A 21,563-nucleotide genomic window follows, 5' to 3' on the forward strand; every position below is an offset into this window, starting at 1 on the left:
ACAAACAACATTGTTATATTAATATATTTTATAACAATGAAACCTCTAAATTTCTGCCTGTTTCTAAGCCACTACCGACAGCCTCTTATCACATGCTTTTTTATTAGCTTTTCACAAGAGACTGCTTATCCCTGTGGGCCATATAGATAACATTGTGCCCTCTCCTGTGGAGTTGTGCATTACACTGGACTAATTGGCTAAAATGCAAATCAATAGATAATAAATAGCCATGTGATTAGGTGGCTGTCAAAAGAGGCTTAGACAGAAGGAAATCACAGAGGTAAAAATTATATAAGTATATTAATATATCCATGTTAGCTGTGCAAGACTGGGTAATGGGTAATGAAGGGATTATCTATCTTTTTAAACAATAAAAAAATTGAGTTGCCTGTCCCTTTAATTTTGATTTTCATGTCCCATTAATTTGAACACTATATTGAATAACAGCGTTAGTTTTAGTAAATATACATATGCAATGACTTTATACAAGCAATACTTATTCTGCATATTTTCGAGTGATTTAATAGATTACCATGTATCGTGTTCTCTACATCTACAATGCCACTTTTGTATTTCTGTAGCACTAGTAGTGTGCGCGTTCCCAACAAACAGACAAGTATCCTGCGGGAGCGCGTTAGCATCATTGATGCAAATAATGCGCGAGCTGGATATTGTTTGCAACTGCTCAACAGACAGCTTCAACGCTGCACGAGTACAGGCGCTTGGCACGCGCTATAAACCCCAACACCTGCACAGGTGGCCCCGGCACCCAGTATGAGGCTCGTGACAGTGTAGACGGTTGGTGCAGTAGGGGAAGGAAAGTGGGGGACTGCTGTGACAAGGGAAGAAACACTCCTGTCACCCGTTCAAACAGCTAAAGGAGCAATAGCCTTTGATATGAAGAGTGAGCGGGAGTCGCAACCATCTGTACTGCGGGGCAACCGGGAGAGTAGAAGCAGCGAAAGTCAGAGCCGAGAGGGGGATCTTGGGGGCCCAGTGACAAACAGCAGCATCAAACCGAGGGACGAAAGGAAGGCGGCGCTCAGCAAGGTGAGATACCCCATCTCTCTAATGTGTACACATAGCGTGGCGCTGTGAGTGGCTCGCATGGGCCACGTGACAGTGGCTGAATTACTGGCGCATGTGAGTAACTTGTGAATGCTTGAGCTGCCATGTCTGACATACATACACAAGCTGCTGGTCTGGTCCTGATGATGCCAGGCATTCCTATTGTGTGTCAGCACCACAGACAGCGGCTTGTGTATAGCCGCACACACATTAGAGATATAATAGATAGGGGTGGAATTATTTTAGCTTTCTGAAACTACTGTCACAGCTATAAAACATTATTTTAATATAACTTGAAGAGGAGGCTAAATATAGTACAACAAGCTGTATTATATAGTGTATGTTTCTTGGCAGCAGTTCTGTAATATGGCATTGATGTTTAACCCCTTAATGACCGGACCATTTTTCAATTTTCTTGCCCTTAATGACAATGGCTATTTTTACATTTCTGCAGTTTTTGTGTTTAGCTGTAATTTTCCTCTTACTCATTTACTGTACCCACACATATTTTATACAGTTTTTCTCGCCATTAAATGGACGTTCTAAAGATACCATTATTTTCATCATATCTTATAATTTACTACAAAAAAATATAAAATATGAGGAAAAAATGGAAAAAAAAACACTTTTTTAACTTTGACCCCCAAAATCTGTTACTCATCTACAAACACCAAAAAACACTGATGCTAAATAGTTTATAAATTTTGTCCTGAGTTTAGAAATACCCAATGTTTACATGTTCTATGCTTTTTTTGCAAGTTATAGGGCAATAAGTACAAGTAGCACTTTGCTATTTTCAAACCACTTGTTTTCAAAATTAGCACTAGTTACATTGGAACACTGATATCTGTCAGGAATCCCTGAATATCCCTTGACATGTAAATATTTTTATTTAGAAGACAACCCAAAGTATTGATCTAGGCCCATTTTGGTATATTTCATGCCACCATTTCACCGCCAAATGCGATCAAATAAAAAAAATAGTTGACTTTTTCACAAATTTTTTCACAAACTTTAGGTTTCTTGCTGAATTTATTTACAAACAACTTGTGCAATTATGGCATAAATGGTTTTTAATTTTTCTCTTGGATCCCCTTTGTTCAGAAATAACAGACTTATATGGCTTTGGCGTTGCTTTTTGGTAATTAGAAGGCCGCTAAATGCAGCTGCACACCACACGTGTATTATGCCCAGCAGTGAAGGGGTTAATTAGGGAGCTTGTAGGGAGCTTTTAGGTTTAATTTTAGCTTTAGTGTAGTAGACAACCCAAATTATTGATCTAGGCCCATTTTGGTATATTTCATGCCACCAATTTACCGCCAAATACGATCAAATAAAAAAAAAACGTAACATTTTTCACAATTTTAGGTTTCTCACTGAAATTATTTACAAACAGCTTGTGCAATTATGGCACAAATGGTTGTAAATGCTTCTCTAGGATCCCCTTTGTTCAGAAATAGCAGACATATATGGCTTTGGCATTGCTTTTTGGTAATAATAAGGCCGTTAAATGCTGCTGCGCACCACACTTGTAATATGCCCAGCAGTTAAGGGGTTAATTAGGTAGCCTGTAGGGTTAATTTTTAGCTTTAGTGTAGAGATCAGCCTCCCACCTCACACATCCCACCCCCTGATCCCCCCTGACCCCCCTCAAACAGCTCTCTTCCCTCCCCCACCTCACAATTGTCACCGCCATCTTAAGTACTGGCAGAAAATCTGCCAGTACTGAAATAAAAATAATTTATTATTTTTTTTTATTTTTTTGTCATACAGTCTGCAGTGATGGATCCCCCCTTACCCCACAACCTCCCTGATCCCCCCATACATCTCTCTAACCCTCCCCCTCTACCTATTTGCAGCCATCTTGGGTACTGGCAGCTGTCTGCCAGTACCCAATTTGCCCCCCCAAAATTGTTTTTTTAAAAACTTTTTTATATGAAACATTTGTTTTCTGTAGTGTAGCTGGCCCCCTCAATAATCTACATCCCTCCCCCTGCCAGATCCCTTACTAAACAACGGACATCACCCTGCATCGGCATCAGTCTTTTTTTTTTTTCCACTTGCGTGCATAACTCATGTGTGACCAATCAATTGTTTGACACTAGAGGGTGTATAAATTGTTCTTCAACATTTGTGATCTACCTTATATGTTGCATGTATCATAAATTACAGTACATTGGTATGACTACCCGTGACGTTCGTACTCAGATACGTGAACACCTAGGGTATATCAGGAATAGACACTTTATTGAAGTCCATAATGGCAATGTGTGCAATTTTGAATGGAATGCCATAGAAACTATAAGATGCCCTCCCAGAGGTGGCGATAAATTGCCTATTTTGGCCAGGCAAGAGGTCTATTGGATCAACAAATTGTGCACACTTATGCCAGATGGCTTTAATTCAGAAAATTACCTTATTAATTTTTGGGAGACATAAGCATTATAAATGTGTAAAATAATCATTTATTATTTAATATATGTTATTGGCTTATCTGATGTATATAGGTTTTTCTCTTATGGATTTGAACTCATCAATTTATGGAGTTATATGCTAGAAATGTTAAAAATGCTGATTAAACTATCCCCCTATATAAGTAATCAAGTGAAATAGGATTAACTTCAGTGGGCATGTATATGTGGCTTTGATGAACATCCAGGGTATGAACCTTATTTTATATACATTTTTCATGTATCAATTATGTTCTCCCTTGTAAATAATATTCCTAAACAATATTTCTGTGAAATATTTCTGCATTTGCCTATCTTTGAAATTTAAATGTTGTGAGTTGTTCCCTTTAACTAAGGTGAGGAAGGAAAGAGAGGGTGTGTTGTTGTATCCTCCAATAGGTGATTTGTGATTGGTATAAATGGAAGTAACACCTGTGAGGAAATATGGTCTATGATTACGGCTATGTTTTGCCGAAACGCATAAGACCGGTTCTTCTACTCTTTTATCCCACCTTGATGCCCATCTATTTTTAACTTATTGAATAAAGTCTGCTTGATTTTACTTTTGGAAAGCTGTTTCCTGTGGATTCCTTTTTTCTTTGTACTTTGGAGGGAGAGGAGCCCTCCTATCCGTCTCTAACAGCATTTCCCCAACCTTGGATCAAGTCCCTGATGGATCTGGAAAAAGAGCCTGCATATAGCGGTCAGTGAAGAGGGCGTCTTAGATGTAAGCCGTGTGGATGCGGCACCTGACGTCACCCGGAAGTGCTGGATGCTTACTCGCTGAATGGTGAAAGCCACGGAGAGCGAACACATCGACTGAAGTGAGACTGAGCAATTCCTGAGTGTGAAGGGGGTAAGGTTTGGCTATATGCCTACGGCCCCTGCCGGGTGAATGTTGCACAGCCTTCCTTGGAGTGGTGAGTCAGTCTATACATTTACGCTACCGACTAAACGCTATGCTTACTTTATCATTCTTTGTTATTAAGCAAATATGGGACATGAATTAGGATCCTGCTACACATGTGACACATGGATTACCCACTTTTCTATGATAACAGCATGCAGAGTGGCTGAAAGGAAGGGCCCTGAACTGCCTAAACAATAATTTAAAGGTTAAGTGGTGGTTTGGTGACTTCCAGAAAGGTCTCATTTGTTATCCTTTGCTGAAAGGTTTATCTAGTTAAGCTCAGGAGCAGCAGAGAACTAAGGTTCTAGCTGTTGATTGGTGGCTGCATATATTTATCGATTGTGATTGGCTCACCCATGTGTTCAGTTAGAAACCATTAGTGCATTGCTTCTCTTTCAACAAATGATAACAAGAGAATTAAACAAAATAGATAATAGAAGTAAATTAGAAAGTTGTTTAAAATTGTATTCTCTATCTGAATCGCGAAAGAAAAAAACGTGGGTTTCATGTCCCTTTAAGTGTCCAATTTAACGTGTTCATTTAGCAACTATTGTTGCAACTAATGTTGCAATGCTTCATCTAACTGCTATATAATTGCAGTTTAAAATACTGCAGTTTAACCATACTGCATTTATTTTATCAGTATTAGATCTACTGTCTTTATACTTTGTATTATTTATTTTTAAAGTATACTTAAGCCTCACTCAGAGGCGCTTCTTCACCCCTACATTTGTTACACTCATAGAGACACCAACAAAAGCACAAAGACATAAACACAGACACCCACAGAAACACTCAACATGGATGGAAGATAAACATGGAAAAGATTTCTCTTACTCCACATACCAGGGTGAATTACCTGGGTACAGTTATAGACTCGGTATCCATTAAGATCTTTCTAACAGATCAGAGACGTTGCAAGCTAACATCAGCTTGCCTTGCCCTCCAGGCCTCCCTAAGTCCTTCGGTGGCCCAGTGTATGGAGGTGATTGGCTTTATGGTGTCTTGTATGGACATCATTAACTTTTCCAGATTCAATCTCAGACCCTTACAACTATGAATGCTGAGACAATGGAAGGCGACCATTCAAACCTGTCCAAACAGATAATACTGGACAGTCTGTCGAGAGATTCGCTCTCTTGGTAGCTCTGTCAAGATCACCTGTCCCTAGGCACATGCTTCTTGAGACCGTCCTGGAAGATTGTGACTACAGACACAAGTCTATCCGGCTAGGAAGCCGTTTGGGGTGCCAGGAAGGCACAGGGTCTGTGTACTCAGGAGTCCATGTTCTCGATCAATATCTTGGAACTTCAGGCAATATTCAATGCCCTGAAGGCTTGATCCCTTCTGGGTTCGTCCCAGTTTATCAGATTCCAATTGGACAATATACCTTCTGTAGCATACATCAACCATCAGGGAGGAACGAAGAGTTTCTTAGCGATGAAAGAGGTTTCTCAGATCCTGGAATGGGCAGAGACCCACAACTGTATGCTGTCAGCGATCCACATTCCGGGTGTGAACAACTGGGAGGCAGACTTCCTCAGCAGGCAATCTTTTCACCCAGGGGAATTGTCTCTCCACCCCGAGGTGATTACAGAGATATGCTCCAGATGGGGGATGCCGGAGATAGACCTCATTGCCTCCCGTCTAAATGCCAAACTGCCCAGGTACGGGTCGAGATCGAGGGATCCTCAAGCAGAACTAATAGATGCTCTAGCGGGTTCCTTGGAGGTGCAGAGCAGGAGCGAGCACCAGTGATATGCTCCATCCTGGCCGCGAAGGAAGTGGTCCGCAGGTCTGGTGGAAATGTCCTCATCTCATCTATGGAGGTTACCCTGCTGCAGGGACCTGCTACTGCAGGGTCCCTTCCTATATCAAAATCTAGATTCTCTGAGGCTGACTGCGTGGAGATTAAACACTTAGTCTTAGCCAAGAGAGGTTTCTCTGAGAGAGTTATTGACACTTTGATTCAAGCTTGTAAGCCGGTTACTCAACGCATCTACAATAAGGTGTGGCGGACTTATCTGCACTGATTTGAAGAGTGTGGTTTTTCTTGGCATAAGGTTTAGGTTGCCAGAATTTTATCCTTTCTCCAGGATGGACTGGAGAAGGGTCTATCTGCTAGTTCCCTGAAGGGACAGCTATCGGCCCTGTCGGTGTTGCTGCACAAGAGATTAGCTGAGCTTCCAGATGTGCAGTCCATTGCTAAGGCCCTGACTAGGATCAGGCCTGTGTTTAGAAGGGTGGCTCCGCCTTGGAGTTTCAATCTTGTTCTGCGTCTGTTGCAGCAGGCTCCGTTTGAGCCAATGCATACTGTTGACATTAAACTGTTATCCTGAAAGGTTCTGTTTCTGTTGGCTATTGCCTCTGCTCGCAGGGTCTCAGAGATTTCTGCCTTGCAGTGTGATCCCCCTTACCTTGTTTTTCACGCCGGTAAGGTGGTTTTACATACTATCACCTAGATAGTATGTAAATAAAGGGGCTACGCGTCTTTTTTTTCTAGCGCTGTTTCTAAACAACGCTGGTATTGAGAGTTCTCTGAAGGGCTGCGTTAGGCTCCAAAAAGGGAGCGTAGAGCATAATTTACCGCCACTTCAACTCTCAATACCAGCGTTGCTTACAGTAGCGGCTAGCTGGAAAAACGTGCTCGTGCACGATTCCCCCATAGGAAACAATGGGGCAGTTTGGGCTGAAAAACGGAGCCTGCTGCAACAGACGCAGAACAAGATTGAAACTCCAAGGCGGAGCCACCCTTCTAAACACAGGCCTGATCCTAGTCAGGAATCAGCCAATCAGATTCAAGTTCAATCGGATTGGCTGATCCAATCAGCCAATCAGATTGAGCTCACATTCTATTGGCTGTTCCGATCAGCCAATAGAATGCAAGCTCAATCTGGCTGTTTTTTTTACAGGTAATTTGGTAATTATTTTAACTAGGTAGCTATTAAATAGTAAATAACTATTTAATAGCTATTGTACCTAGTTAAAATAAATACAAAGTTGCCTGTAAAATAAATATAAATCCTAAAATAGCTACAATATAATTATTCGTTATATTGTAGCTATATTAGGGTTTATTTTACAGGTAAGTATTTAGCTTTAAATAGGAATACTTTAGTTAATAAGAGTTAATTTATTTTGTTAGAATAAAATTATATTTAACTTAGGGGGGTGTTAGGGTTAGACTTAGCTTTAGGGGTTAATACATTTATTATAGTAGCGGCGAGGTCCGGTCGGCAGATTAGGGGTTAATACTTGAAGTTAGGGGGCGGCGATGTTAGGGAGGGCAGATTAGGGGTTAATACTATTTATTATAGGGTTTGCGAGGCTAGAGTGCGGCGGTTTAGGGGTTAATAACTTTATTAGAGTGGCGGCGAGGTCCAGTCGGCAGATTAGGGGTTAATAAGTGTAGGTAAGGTAGCGGCAACGTTGGGGGGAGCAGATTAGGGGTTAATAAATATTATGTAGGTGTCGGCGATGTTAGGGGCAGCATATTAGGGGTTCATAGGGATAATGTAGGTGGCGGCGATGTGCGGTCGGCAGATTAGGGGTTAAAAAATGTATTATAGTGGCGGCGAGGTGGGGAGACCTCGGTTTAGGGGTACATAGGTAGTTTATGGGTGTTAGTGTACTTTATAGCACAGTAGTTAAGAGCTTTATAAACCGGCGTTAGCCCAGAAAGCTCTTAACTACTGACTTTTTTCTGCGGCTGGAGTCTTGTCTGTAGAGGGTCTAATGCTCACTTCAGCCAAGACTCTAAATACCGGCGTTAGGAAGATCCCATTGAAAAGATAGGATACGCAATTGGCGTAAGGGGATCTGCGGTATGGAAAAGTCGCGGCTGGAAAGTGAGCGTTAGACCCTTTCCTGGCTGACTCTAAATACCAGCGGTAAAAAGCAGCGTTAGGACCCCTAACAGAACTCTAAATCTAGGCGTATGTTAGGTTTCCATCCTAAGGTGGTGTCAGATCTGAACAAGAGATTGTTGTTCCTTCCTTGGTGAAGGAACATTTTTTTCACAATCTAGATGTGGTTCTTCCCCTGAAATTTTACCTTCAGGCTACTAAGGAGTTCAGACAATCTTCATCTTTGTTTATCATCTATGCAGGTAAACATAGGGGTCAGAAGACCACAATATCTTCCTTGTCTTTATGGTTGAGGAGTGTCATCCACTTAGCTTCTGAGACAGCGGGACAACAGCCTTCTGAGAGGATTACAGGTCATTCCACTAGAGCAGTAGCTTCTTCTATGGAGCAGATTTGTAAGGCGGCTACCTGGCCCTCCTTACATACTTTATCTAAATTTTACAAGTTTGATGTGTTTGCTTCGACTGAAGCAGCTTTTGGGAGAAAGGTTTTGCAGGCTGTGGTGCCTTCAGATTAGGGTCCGCCTCCTTTTTGTTCCCTTCCGTTATTTTATCAGTGTCCTCTGGAGCTTGGGTATGGTTTTCCCAACAGTAAGGAATGAAGTCATGGACTCTCCCTGCCTTATGGAAAGAAAACAAAATTTATGCTACCAGATAAATTCCTTTCTTTCCTGGGAGGAAGATTCCACGACCCCACCCGTAAGATATGTTGTTTGGGCGGCTCCCTTTTTATACTTTCTTGTGGCACCTTTATACCCTGATGTTTCTTCTACTTTTCCTTGTTCCCTCGGCCAAATGACCGGGAGGATAGGGGAAGTGGGAGGGATATTTAATCCTTTGGCTGGGGTGTCTTTGCCTCCTCCTGGTGGCCAGGTGCTATATTTCCCAACAGTACGGAAAAAAGTTGTGGACTCTCCCTTCTAGGAAAGAAAGGAATTTATCTAGTAAGCATACATTTTGTTTTTAATCATTTAATGGGTACTTTTCCCTGCAAGCAAGGATTGGGGCTATGCTGTGTCCATGTGATTCTCATTAGTAAGAGTAATGGTGGCTTTTAGCAGTTGGAAGACGACAAGGCAGTCCTTGCTTACCTTCCAACATATATGCTACCCCTTTATAGAAAACCAGGGTTGGTTACTCTGATTTTCTTTTTCTACAGGTCCCTGTCAGAGGTCTTCTGAGCCTGTCATACCTGAGAAGCAATACCTGCCCTGCAGCCGAAGCTCCAAAGGTAAGTGCTGTTATTCCTTCTAGGTAAGAAAGCCCAAGCACTTAGGGGGTTAATTCCCTCCTTTTATCAATGGAGTCTGGGAACAGTCAATATCTTTTTAAGGTTGATATTTATTTGAAGGGCAGCAGGTACATGCCTCTATGTGTGTGTGAGGATAATTGCATGGGCACAAATTATCACAAACTTACTCCTCAAGGGTGGATCTAAGCCCGGGTTTAGTCACTTCCCTTATTTTATAAAAAGGGTTCATGTACTAGCTGATTTAGCCTGGTTCAGGATATCTCCTGAGCTGAAACTCTGTAGAGAATAAACTATGGGATTCTGCCCGCAGTATTGCAGATACTGCATCAGTACTAGACAGTTTCATTTTTACTGAGCTTATAATGCATAGCTTAATGCCGGCAGCCTCTCAAGAGGTGTCCATGTTGTCGGACACACCAGTTCTGGGGCTCTGAGTCAAATTTATTATGCGGTCTAGATTATGGCCGTTTTTTTCGTCCCAGTAAGAGGCCTCAGGTTTAGTCTTGCGGTTATATGTAAACCACCTTTTGGAAGCGATCTATTACCCTTATGGGGTTTAAACTTTGGAGTCTGCCCACAGTATTGTCACACTGTTTGTACTTTCAGAGTGGGTTTAGATGGTGTTGCAGTTGTAGGAAGGTAGCGGTTCTCCCATAAGTAGCTGTGCATATCCGCATTGCAAGACACTCCGCTAAGAATATGGGGTTATGTAACGTTACATATTCGTCTGGTCCGACAGATATATCTTATATGGGAAAAACTCCCCCAATTGTGAGAAGACAGCACAAAGGGCCAGGAACTAAGGAGACATTGGATCAAATCCAGGCCCAGCTCCTGAAAGCTTGTCCACACAGCTAGATTGTTTTTAAATCGTCATATAGTGGAATGAAGCGGCACTTAGCGAAGCACATAGTATATTCTGCCACATTTGCAGCTCACAGCGTGACACGCTTTTATGTAGGGCATCCTCTGTTTTCCAAATTTGGAGGCGGGGTGTTCCATCAGAAGATATTTGCTTTATCATCTAAATTAAGCAAGGGGCTCTCATGTACAGTTTTGTGCCCATGTGTAAAGACGCCATTATTTTTCTTGGGGCGCACTAAAACTTGCTTTTTCCGCCATGAACAGGGTCGTTTTGGCGCGCTGCTGCTTTGCACCTCAGAGAGGAGCTCTGCTCTCAGCTTCTGGGTTCTACTTCCGAGCCCTTGATATGCTTTTATGACGAGCCCCATAGAAGGCCGAAACTATCGTCTGGGGTTGCCGTTTCCCTTGTTCAGAGGAGAATTGCCTGGTATTTCGGGGCTGCACTGACCTGGCTAGGCTGGATCAGACTGATATGCTTCAGGAAAGTTTTCCTGTGTGAAAGCACAATTGGGCAAAAATAAGCTACTCCCAGGTGGCAACCGGGCCATTGAACAAGCTATTTGAGCTGTTGTTTGTTCCTGGCAGACTGCTTCTATTTTTGTTTGAATTTGCATAATGACTCTTAGGGTCTCCCTAAGGGTGATGGGGGAAACCAGACGTGGACTCCCTGCCCAATGTGCTTAGAGGGATATGGCTGCAGCTCACTGACGAGGCCCATAGAAGGCCGAAACGATTGTCTGGGGTTGCTGTTTCCCTTGTTCAGAGGAGGATTGCCTGGTGTTTCGGGGCTGGATTGACCTGGTTAGCGCGGGATCAGACTGATATGCTTCAGGAATGTTTTCCTTTGTGAAAGCATAATTGGGCAAAAAGAAGCTACTCCCAGGTGGCAACCGGGCCATAGAACAAGCTATTTGAGCTGTTGTTCGCTCCTGGCAGACTGCTTCTATTTTTGTTGAATTTGCATAATGACTCTTAGGGTCTCCCTAAGGGTGATGGGGGAAACCAGACGTGGACTCCCTGCCCAATGTGCTTAGAGGGATATGGCTGCACCTCACTGACGAGGCCCATAAAAGGCCGAAACGATCGTCTGGGGTTGCCGTTTCCCTTGTTCAGAGGAGAATTGCCTGGTATTTCGGGGGTGGACTGACCTGGTTAGGCGGGATCAGAATGATATGCTTCAGGAAAGTTTTCCTTTTTGAAAGCACAATTGGGCAAAAAAAAGTTATTCCCAGGTGGCAACCGGGCCATAGAACAAGCTATTTGAGCTGTTGTTCGTTCCTGGCAGACTGCTTCTATTTTTGTTTGAATATGCTTTTATATTGTTTGTGCACTATTCTTGATTGGTCATATACTTTATTTTATCTGTCTCAAGGGTCAGAGTAGCCCATAGTAAACTGTATATTAAGTAAGGATGATACAGTCTGGGGCTTCCTTTGTGTATTATCACTCGAACATAGTTTTCTCTAGAATAGTATTGTTTTTTTCTAGAGAACAGTGTGGTTGTTATTCATGTGTAGAGCTGTAATATTGAAGGAGTTAACTTTTCTCTTTCCATAATCTTTTTCTACATTCTTAAATTTGACAGGGATCCCTGTTGTCTACTACCATCTAGTGACGATTAATGGTTTTTATCATTACGTTTTAGAATTCTTCAAGACTATTTTATACGTCATATAAACCTTCTCTGAGGTTTTCTGGATGGTACCAGATCTATTACTATATTATGTAGTATTTTATTGGGGCTCCCTGTGGAAGGTCATCATTTTTATTGACCTCTTTTGCTAAATGAAACATATATAATATATCATGTTTATGTTTTTCTGTTTCCTACCGTGACATGTATGTTCTCCTATTTTATGTATAGGGGCTTCATTTTCTGTTACATGTTCTGTTTTTCATGACTCATACTAAATTTCTTACACCTAGATTACGAGTTTTGCGTTAGGAGGGGTGCGGTGCTAACGAGCAGTTTAAGCTCACCACTCACTTACGTGCAGAGCTGGTATTAAAGGTTTTTTAGAAACCCGGCGTTAACTGCAAAAAAGTGAGTGAAGAGCAAAATTTAGCTCCACATCTCACCTCAATACCAGCGCTGCTTACGTTAGCGGTGAGCTGGTAAAACGTGCTTGTGCACGATTTCCCCATAGGAATCAATGGGGGAGAGCCGTCTGAACAAAAAAAAAAAAACGCAAAAAACACTTGCAAAAAAACAGCGTAAAGCTCCTAACACAGCCCCATTGATTCCTATGGGGAAACACTTTTTATGTCTACACTTTACACCCTAACATGAACCCCGACATGTCTACACTTAACACCCTAACATGAACCCCGAGTCTAAACACCCCTAATATTACACTTATTAACCCCTAATCTGCCGCCCCGACATCGCTGACACCTGCATTATATTATTTACCCCGCCCACAACGTCGCTTGTAATATAATTACAATAAATCTAAATAAAATGACTACAATTACCTAAATAATCCTATTTAAAACTAAATACTTACCTATAAAATAAACCCTAAGATAGCTACAATATAACTAATAGTTACATTGTAGCTAGCTTAGGGTTTTTTTTTATTTTACAGGCAACTTTGTATTTATTTTAACTAGGTAGAATAGTTATTAAATAGTTATTAACTATTTAATAACTACCTAGTTAAAATAAAGAGAAATTTACCTGTAAAATAAAACCTAACCTAAGTTACACTAACACCTAACACTACACTATAATTAAATAAATTAACTAAATTAAATACAATTAATTATAATTAAATAAAATTATCTAAAGTACGAACCCCCCCCCCACTAAATTACAGCGAATAATAAAATAATTACAAGATTTTTAAACTAATTACACCTACTCTAATCCCCCTAACAAAATAAAAAAGCCCCCCCCCAAAAAAAAAAAGACCTACCCTACACTAAATTACAAATAGCCCTTAAAAGGGACTTTTTGCGGGGCATTGCCCCAAAGTAATCAGCTCTTTTACCTGTAAAGAAAAGTACAAATACCACCCACACAACCAACCCTACTCTAAAACCCACCCAATCCCCCCTTAAAAAAACCTACCGGGCAGAAGTGGTCCTCCAGACGGGCAGAAATCTTCATCCAAGTCGGGCAGAAGAGGTCTTCCAGATGGGCAGAAGTCTTCATCCAGACGGCATCTTCTTTCTTCATCCATCTGGCGCGGAGCGGGTCCATCTTAAAGACATACGACGCGGAGCATACTCTTCATCCGGAGTCTTCTTACTAAATGACGGTACCTTTAACCCCTTGAGTGCTAATGACGGCTCTGAACCGTCACAGAGTTTCCCACTCTGGTGCTAATGACGGCTCAGAGCCGTCACTAGCACTCTCCCACCTTGAGGGAGATCTGGGGGCTCCCACCCGCTCCTACCCCGGCGATCGTGCTTTTAGAGTGACAGGCATCGCCGGGGCTTGCCGTTTTGCGTGGTGACGTCATGTGCAATAACGTGATGACGTCACCGCGCAACTTTATTTATACTTAACAATGTTAAGTATAGGAGCAGGGGGTATTCTGCTTAGAAGCATCTAAGCAGCTACAGACCCCCAAGACCCTCCATTGGAAAGGTAATCGCCTAACCTTTCCAACAGTGTAAGTCTTGGGGGTCTGAAAAAAATAAAATAAAAGTTAAAAAACAAATAGTTCAAAACATTTAAAAATTAAAAAAACATTAAAAAATCTTAGCACCCAGGTGGGAAAGTGCTTAGCACTCAAAGGGTTAAGTGACGTCATCCAAGATGGTGTCCCTTCAATTCCGATTGGCTGATCCAATCAGCCAATAGGATTGAGCTGGCATTCTATTGGCTGTTCCAATCAGCCAATAGAATGCTGATTGGAATCAGCCAATAGGATTTTTTCGACCTTAATTCCGATTGGCTGATAGAATTCTATCAGCCAATCGGAATTGAAGGGACGCCATCTTGGATGACGTCACTTAAAGGTTCCGTCATTTAGTAAGAAAACTCCGGATGAAGAGGATGCTCCGCGTCGAATGTCTTGAAGATGGACCCGCTCCGCGCCGGATGGATGAAGATAGAAGATGCCGTCTTGATGAAGACTTCTGCCCGTCTGGAGGACCTCTTCTGCCCGACTTGGATGAAGACTTCTGCCGTCTGGAGGACCACTTCTGCCCGGTTGGGTGAAGACATCTCACGGTAGGGTGATCTTCAAGGGGTTAGTGTTAGGTTTTTTTAAGGGGGGATTGGGTGGGTTTTAGAGTAGGGTTGTTTGTGTGGATGGTGGGTTTTAATGTTGGGGGGGTATTTGTACTTTTTTTTTTACAGGTAAAAGAGCTGATTACTTTGGGGCAATGCCCCGCAAAAGGCCCTTTTAAGGGCTATTTGTAATTTAGTGTAGGGTAGGTTTTTTTTTATCTTGGGGGTCTTTTTTATTTTGCTAGGGGTATTAGAGTAGGTGTAATTAGTTTAAAAATCTTGTAATTATTTTATTATTTTCTGTTATTTAGTGTTTGTTTTTTTCGTACTTTAGATAATTTTATTTAATTGTAATTAATTGTATTTAATTTAGTTAATTTATTTAATTATAGTTTAGTGTTAGGTGTTAGTGTAACTTAGGTTAGGTTTTATTTTACAGGTAAATTTGTCTTTATTTTAACTAGGTAGTTATTAAATAGTTAATAACTATTTAATAACTATTGTACCTAGTTAAAATAAATACAAAGTTGCCTGTAAAATAAAATAAACCCTAAGATAGCTACAATGTAACTATTAGTTATATTGTAGCTAGTTTAGGGTTTATTTTATAGGTAAGTATTTAGTTTTAAATAGGAATTATTTAGGTAATTATAGTAATTTTATTTAGATTTATTGTAATTATATTTAAGTTAGGGGGTGTTAGGGTTAGGGTTAGACTTAGGTTTAGGGGTTATTACATTTAATATAATGGCGGCGACGTTGGGGGCGGCAGATTAGGGGTTAATAAATGTAGGTAGGTGGCGGCGATATTAGGGACGGCAGATAAGGGGTTAATAATAATTAACTACTGTTTGTGAGGCAGGAGTGCGGCAGTTTAGGGGTTAATATGTTTATTATAGTGGCGGCAATGTCCGGTTCGGCAGATTAGGGGTTACTTTTTTTTATAGTGTTTGCGATGTGGGGGGGGGGGGCCCTCGGTTTAGGGGTTAATAGGTAGTTTATGGGTGTTAGGGTACTTTTTAGCACTTTAGTAAAGAGTTTTATGCTACGGCGTTGTAGTGTAAAACTCTTAACTACTGACTTTAAAATGCGGTACCAGGCTTGACAGGAGAGGGTGTACCGCTCACTTTTGGTCAGACTCGTAATACCGGCGCTATGCAAGTCCCATTGAAAATATAGGTTACGCAATTGACGTAAGTGGATTTGCGGTATTTCCGAGTCTGGCCAAAAAAGTGAGCGGTGAGCCTGTCATTTCAAGACTCGTAATACCAGTGGGAGTTAAAAAGCAGCGTTGGGACCTCTTAACGCTGCTTTTTAACCATAACGCACAACTCGTAATCTAGGTGTTATTGTTTTTAGAACACATTTTTATTTCTATATTCTTATTATAGGAATACAAGATTCTAATCTCCCTCATATTGGGGTGATGTTATTAACATCTGTGTCATTTATTGTTTTATGTATCATACTCATTTCTTAGTGTTTTTAAGGACACTAAAGCCCATAAAAGGCCGAAACGATCGTCTGGGGTTGCCGTTTCCCTTGTTCAGAGGAGAATTGCCTGGTATTTCGGGGGTGGACTGACCTGGTTAGGCGGGATCAGAATGATATGCTTCAGGAAAGTTTTCCTTTTTGAAAGCACAATTGGGCAAAAAAAAGTTATTCCCAGGTGGCAACCGGGCCATAGAACAAGCTATTTGAGCTGTTGTTCGTTCCTGGCAGACTGCTTCTATTTTTGTTTGAATATGCTTTTATATTGTTTGTGCACTATTCTTGATTGGTCATATACTTTATTTTATCTGTCTCAAGGGTCAGAGTAGCCCATAGTAAACTGTATATTAAGTAAGGATGATACAGTCTGGGGCTTCCTTTGTGTATTATCACTCGAACATAGTTTTCTCTAGAATAGTATTGTTTTTTTCTAGAGAACAGTGTGGTTGTTATTCATGTGTAGAGCTGTAATATTGAAGGAGTTAACTTTTCTCTTTCCATAATCTTTTTCTACATTCTTAAATTTGACAGGGATCCCTGTTGTCTACTACCATCTAGTGACGATTAATGGTTTTTATCATTACGTTTTAGAATTCTTCAAGACTATTTTATACGTCATATAAACCTTCTCTGAGGTTTTCTGGATGGTACCAGATCTATTACTATATTATGTAGTATTTTATTGGGGCTCCCTGTGGAAGGTCATCATTTTTATTGACCTCTTTTGCTAAATGAAACATATATAATATATCATGTTTATGTTTTTCTGTTTCCTACCGTGACATGTATGTTCTCCTATTTTATGTATAGGGGCTTCATTTTCTGTTACATGTTCTGTTTTTCATGACTCATACTAAATTTCTTACACCTAGATTACGAGTTTTGCGTTAGGAGGGGTGCGGTGCTAACGAGCAGTTTAAGCTCACCACTCACTTACGTGCAGAGCTGGTATTAAAGGTTTTTTAGAAACCCGGCGTTAACCGCAAAAAAGTGAGTGAAGAGCAAAATTTAGCTCCACATCTCACCTCAATACCAGCGCTGCTTACGTTAGCGGTGAGCTGGTAAAACGTGCTTGTGCACGATTTCCCCATAGGAATCAATGGGGGAGAGCTGTCTGAACAAAAAAAAAAACGCAAAAAACACTTGCAAAAAAACAGCGTAAAGCTCCTAACACAGCCCCATTGATTCCTATGGGGAAACACTTTTTATGTCTACACTTTACACCCTAACATGAACCCCGACATGTCTACACTTAACACCCTAACATGAACCCCGAGTCTAAACACCCCTAATATTACACTTATTAACCCCTAATCTGCCGCCCCGACATCGCTGACACCTGCATTATATTATTTACCCCCGCCCACAACGTCGCTTGTAATATAATTACAATAAATCTAAATAAAATGACTACAATTACCTAAATAATCCTATTTAAAACTAAATACTTACCTATAAAATAAACCCTAAGATAGCTACAATATAACTAATAGTTACATTGTAGCTAGCTTAGGGTTTTTTTTTATTTTACAGGCAACTTTGTATTTATTTTAACTAGGTAGAATAGTTATTAAATAGTTATTAACTATTTAATAACTACCTAGTTAAAATAAAGAGAAATTTACCTGTAAAATAAAACCTAACCTAAGTTACACTAACACCTAACACTACACTATAATTAAATAAATTAACTAAATTAAATACAATTAATTATAATTAAATAAAATTATCTAAAGTACGAACCCCCCCCCACTAAATTACAGCGAATAATAAAATAATTACAAGATTTTTAAACTAATTACACCTACTCTAATCCCCCTAACAAAATAAAAAAGCCCCCCCCCCCAAAAAAAAAGACCTACCCTACACTAAATTACAAATAGCCCTTAAAAGGGACTTTTTGCGGGGCATTGCCCCAAAGTAATCAGCTCTTTTACCTGTAAAGAAAAGTACAAATACCACCCACACAACCAACCCTACTCTAAAACCCACCCAATCCCCCCTTAAAAAAACCTACCGGGCAGAAGTGGTCCTCCAGACGGGCAGAAATCTTCATCCAAGTCGGGCAGAAGAGGTCTTCCAGATGAGCAGAAGTCTTCATCCAGACGGCATCTTCTTTCTTCATCCATCTGGCGCGGAGCGGGTCCATCTTCAAGACATACGACGCGGAGCATACTCTTCATCCGGAGTCTTCTTACTAAATGACGGTACCTTTAACCCCTTGAGTGCTAATGACGGCTCTGAACCGTCACAGAGTTTCCCACTCTGGTGCTAATGACGGCTCAGAGCCGTCACTAGCACTCTCCCACCTTGAGGGAGATCTGGGGGCTCCCACCCGCTCCTACCCCGGCGATCGTGCTTTTAGAGTGACAGGCATCGCCGGGGCTTGCCGTTTTGCGTGGTGACGTCATGTGCAATAACGTGATGACGTCACCGCGCAACTTTATTTATACTTAACAATGTTAAGTATAGGAGCAGGGGGTATTCTGCTTAGAAGCATCTAAGCAGCTACAGACCCCCAAGACCCTCCATTGGAAAGGTAATCGCCTAACCTTTCCAACAGTGTAAGTCTTGGGGGTCTGAAAAAAATAAAATAAAAGTTAAAAAACAAATAGTTCAAAACATTTAAAAATTAAAAAAACATTAAAAAATCTTAGCACCCAGGTGGGAAAGTGCTTAGCACTCAAAGGGTTAAGTGACGTCATCCAAGATGGTGTCCCTTCAATTCCGATTGGCTGATCCAATCAGCCAATAGGATTGAGCTGGCATTCTATTGGCTGTTCCAATCAGCCAATAGAATGCTGATTGGAATCAGCCAATAGGATTTTTTCGACCTTAATTCCGATTGGCTGATAGAATTCTATCAGCCAATCGGAATTGAAGGGACGCCATCTTGGATGACGTCACTTAAAGGTTCCGTCATTTAGTAAGAAAACTCCGGATGAAGAGGATGCTCCGCGTCGAATGTCTTGAAGATGGACCCGCTCCGCGCCGGATGGATGAAGATAGAAGATGCCGTCTTGATGAAGACTTCTGCCCGTCTGGAGGACCTCTTCTGCCCGACTTGGATGAAGACTTCTGCCGTCTGGAGGACCACTTCTGCCCGGTTGGGTGAAGACATCTCACGGTAGGGTGATCTTCAAGGGGTTAGTGTTAGGTTTTTTTAAGGGGGGATTGGGTGGGTTTTAGAGTAGGGTTGTTTGTGTGGATGGTGGGTTTTAATGTTGGGGGGGTATTTGTACTTTTTTTTTTACAGGTAAAAGAGCTGATTACTTTGGGGCAATGCCCCGCAAAAGGCCCTTTTAAGGGCTATTTGTAATTTAGTGTAGGGTAGGTTTTTTTTTATCTTGGGGGTCTTTTTTATTTTGCTAGGGGTATTAGAGTAGGTGTAATTAGTTTAAAAATCTTGTAATTATTTTATTATTTTCTGTTATTTAGTGTTTGTTTTTTTCGTACTTTAGATAATTTTATTTAATTGTAATTAATTGTATTTAATTTAGTTAATTTATTTAATTATAGTTTAGTGTTAGGTGTTAGTGTAACTTAGGTTAGGTTTTATTTTACAGGTAAATTTGTCTTTATTTTAACTAGGTAGTTATTAAATAGTTAATAACTATTTAATAACTATTGTACCTAGTTAAAATAAATACAAAGTTGCCTGTAAAATAAAATAAACCCTAAGATAGCTACAATATAACTAATAGTTACATTGTAGCTAGTTTAGGGTTTATTTTATAGGTAAGTATTTAGTTTTAAATAGGAATTATTTAGGTAATTATAGTAATTTTATTTAGATTTATTGTAATTATATTTAAGTTAGGGGGTGTTAGGGTTAGGGTTAGACTTAGGTTTAGGGGTTATTACATTTAATATAATGGCGGCGACGTTGGGGGCGGCAGATTAGGGGTTAATAAATGTAGGTAGGTGGCGGCGATATTAGGGACGGCAGATAAGGGGTTAATAATAATTAACTACTGTTTGTGAGGCAGGAGTGCGGCAGTTTAGGGGTTAATATGTTTATTATAGTGGCGGCAATGTCCGGTTCGGCAGATTAGGGGTTACTTTTTTTTATAGTGTTTGCGATGTGGGGGGGGGGGCCCTCGGTTTAGGGGTTAATAGGTAGTTTATGGGTGTTAGGGTACTTTTTAGCACTTTAGTAAAGAGTTTTATGCTACGGCGTTGTAGTGTAAAACTCTTAACTACTGACTTTAAAATGCGGTACCAGGCTTGACAGGAGAGGGTGTACCGCTCACTTTTGGTCAGACTCGTAATACCGGCGCTATGCAAGTCCCATTGAAAATATAGGTTACGCAATTGACGTAAGTGGATTTGCGGTATTTCCGAGTCTGGCCAAAAAAGTGAGCGGTGAGCCTGTCATTTCAAGACTCGTAATACCAGTGGGAGTTAAAAAGCAGCGTTGGGACCTCTTAACGCTGCTTTTTAACCATAACGCACAACTCGTAATCTAGGTGTTATTGTTTTTAGAACACATTTTTATTTCTATATTCTTATTATAGGAATACAAGATTCTAATCTCCCTCATATTGGGGTGATGTTATTAACATCTGTGTCATTTATTGTTTTATGTATCATACTCATTTCTTAGTGTTTTTAAGGACACTAAAGCCCATAAAAGGCCGAAACGATCGTCTGGGGTTGCCGTTTCCCTTGTTCAGAGGAGAATTGCCTGGTATTTCGGGGGTGGACTGACCTGGTTAGGCGGGATCAGAATGATATGCTTCAGGAAAGTTTTCCTTTTTGAAAGCACAATTGGGCAAAAAAAAGTTATTCCCAGGTGGCAACCGGGCCATAGAACAAGCTATTTGAGCTGTTGTTCGTTCCTGGCAGACTGCTTCTATTTTTGTTTGAATATGCTTTTATATTGTTTGTGCACTATTCTTGATTGGTCATATACTTTATTTTATCTGTCTCAAGGGTCAGAGTAGCCCATAGTAAACTGTATATTAAGTAAGGATGATACAGTCTGGGGCTTCCTTTGTGTATTATCACTCGAACATAGTTTTCTCTAGAATAGTATTGTTTTTTTCTAGAGAACAGTGTGGTTGTTATTCATGTGTAGAGCTGTAATATTGAAGGAGTTAACTTTTCTCTTTCCATAATCTTTTTCTACATTCTTAAATTTGACAGGGATCCCTGTTGTCTACTACCATCTAGTGACGATTAATGGTTTTTATCATTACGTTTTAGAATTCTTCAAGACTATTTTATACGTCATATAAACCTTCTCTGAGGTTTTCTGGATGGTACCAGATCTATTACTATATTATGTAGTATTTTATTGGGGCTCCCTGTGGAAGGTCATCATTTTTATTGACCTCTTTTGCTAAATGAAACATATATAATATATCATGTTTATGTTTTTCTGTTTCCTACCGTGACATGTATGTTCTCCTATTTTATGTATAGGGGCTTCATTTTCTGTTACATGTTCTGTTTTTCATGACTCATACTAAATTTCT

The 21,563-nt window shown here is 40.5% G+C and overlaps 1 protein-coding gene across 1 annotated transcript in view; it reads left to right on the forward strand.

Moving 5' to 3' along the window:
- Nucleotides 1-774: 774 nt before the first annotated feature.
- Nucleotides 775-21,563, forward strand: part of LOC128644145 (uncharacterized) — a gene marked incomplete at its 3' end in the record, with an annotated part of 268,123 nt that continues 247,334 nt past the window's right edge. The window contains exons 1-2 of the mRNA XM_053696855.1: nucleotides 775-1,050; nucleotides 9,453-9,524. Coding sequence (XP_053552830.1) covers nucleotides 898-1,050; nucleotides 9,453-9,524 — 225 coding nt within the window. The remainder of the gene's footprint in view (nucleotides 1,051-9,452; nucleotides 9,525-21,563) is intronic.

This window comes from Bombina bombina, unplaced genomic scaffold, assembly GCF_027579735.1.
Source record: "Bombina bombina isolate aBomBom1 unplaced genomic scaffold, aBomBom1.pri scaffold_557, whole genome shotgun sequence".
Taxonomy (NCBI): domain Eukaryota; kingdom Metazoa; phylum Chordata; class Amphibia; order Anura; family Bombinatoridae; genus Bombina; species Bombina bombina.